This window comes from Merops nubicus, unplaced genomic scaffold, assembly GCF_000691845.1.
Source record: "Merops nubicus isolate BGI_N331 unplaced genomic scaffold, ASM69184v1 scaffold25052, whole genome shotgun sequence".
Taxonomy (NCBI): domain Eukaryota; kingdom Metazoa; phylum Chordata; class Aves; order Coraciiformes; family Meropidae; genus Merops; species Merops nubicus.
The window spans coordinates 4,183-5,625 of NW_008591961.1; the positions used below are offsets into that span (position 1 = coordinate 4,183).

General features: G+C 62.8%; 1 protein-coding gene across 1 annotated transcript in view; it reads left to right on the forward strand.

Annotated features, from left to right (window-relative positions):
• ALAD (aminolevulinate dehydratase) overlaps positions 1-1,443 on the forward strand; it is a gene marked incomplete at its 3' end in the record, with an annotated part of 4,526 nt that overhangs the window by 81 nt on the left and 3,002 nt on the right. Inside the window, 3 exon segments of the mRNA XM_008935021.1 lie at positions 1-70; positions 239-289; positions 1,043-1,139. Coding sequence (XP_008933269.1) covers positions 1-70; positions 239-289; positions 1,043-1,139 — 218 coding nt within the window.

The window sequence follows — 1,443 nt, forward strand, 5'->3', positions numbered from 1 at the left end:
TGCTCCGCTCCTGGCAGTCCACGGCAGCCACCTTCGATGCCTCCAACCTCATCTACCCCATCTTTGTCACGTGAGTGAGCCCCAGCTCTGCGGGTTCGGGAGGGACCAAGCTCAGGCTGAGTGGTGTAGGTGCCCCCTGAGCGTCAGCTAGGTTCAGATTCCCCAGCTGTCCAATGCTGGACAGGGGATTCCTTCTCCAGCTGTGTCCTCACGTCTCTGTCCCATCCACCCCCTGCAGTGACAGCCCTGATGCCGTGGAGCCGATCCCCAGCCTCCCAGGACAGGCCAGGTAAGACCCCAGTGCCACCAAGCTCTGTGCTGGGTCACTGTCCTGCTCGAGGTGAGGATGAGGTGATGCTTCCCACCTGCTTTGGCCCCTGCCTTGGGGATCCCCCCACATCAGGTGGGAGCAGTCATCTCCTAAGGGAGTGGAGGGAGTCATACTGGGGATGCTGGGCAAGCACCAGTACTGGTAGGAGCAGTGCCAGCAGGGCCTCGCAGGGACCCAGAGCACTTGCCTGTTGTGTGGGCTGGGCACACAGGGGGGCTGGAAGCAAACAGGGCTCCCAGCAGCAGCTGGAGAGGACACGGGCTCTGGTGCTGCTGGGTCCTGCTGGGCTGGCAGCTCCCATCCTCATCTGCTGCTGCCTTAGCAGGGGGGTGGTCAGGGAGGCCCCAGGGGGTGGTCCTGTGGGGAGGTGGGCTGCATCTGGATCAGGGATGCCAGGATAAGGGATCCAAGGGCAGGGCAAGCTCATCCCTTTAGAGCAGTGTCCGTGTCACACAGATAATGCTCCTGGAGCCCCAGATAAGCTCCTGGATTGTTCCTCCCAGTGCTGAGGCAGCAGCTCCCCTGTACCTCCAGCTGCTGCTTGGTGGGGATGCCTGTGGGTGGTGGGTCGCTCATGGAGGAGCCCCCAGGTCACAGGGCAGACCCCGGGTCACACAGCACCCCCTGGGTCACACAGCACCCCCTGGGTGCTCACCCCACAGAGCAGGTCTGGGTGCCTGGCAGCCCCCTCAGTGCCTTTGCTCTCCTCAGGTATGGAGTCAACAAGCTGGAGGGGATGCTGCGTCCCCTCGTGGGGGACGGGCTGAGGTGTGTGCTCATCTTCGGGGTGCCCAGCAAGGTCCACAAGGTCAGTGTGCGTGGTGGTGCCAGGGGGCTCGGGGCAGCCACAGGAGTGTGGGGAGCAGCGTGGGGCCGGGGGTCTCCTGATCAAAGGGGAGCGGTTCTGCATCTCTGGGTGTGCTCAGCAGAGCAGGATGGGCATGGGAGACTGTAGTGACACCCAAAAAGCTCCCAGAACTCTTGTAGGCCACCTTGAGACCTGCACTCACTGCTCATGACCTGTCTCCATCGTTGGTGGTCACACCACCCTGCGTTACAGGGTCTCATGCTTCAGAAAACGTTCCTGTGCAGAAGTGCTGCCACGGCGGGGC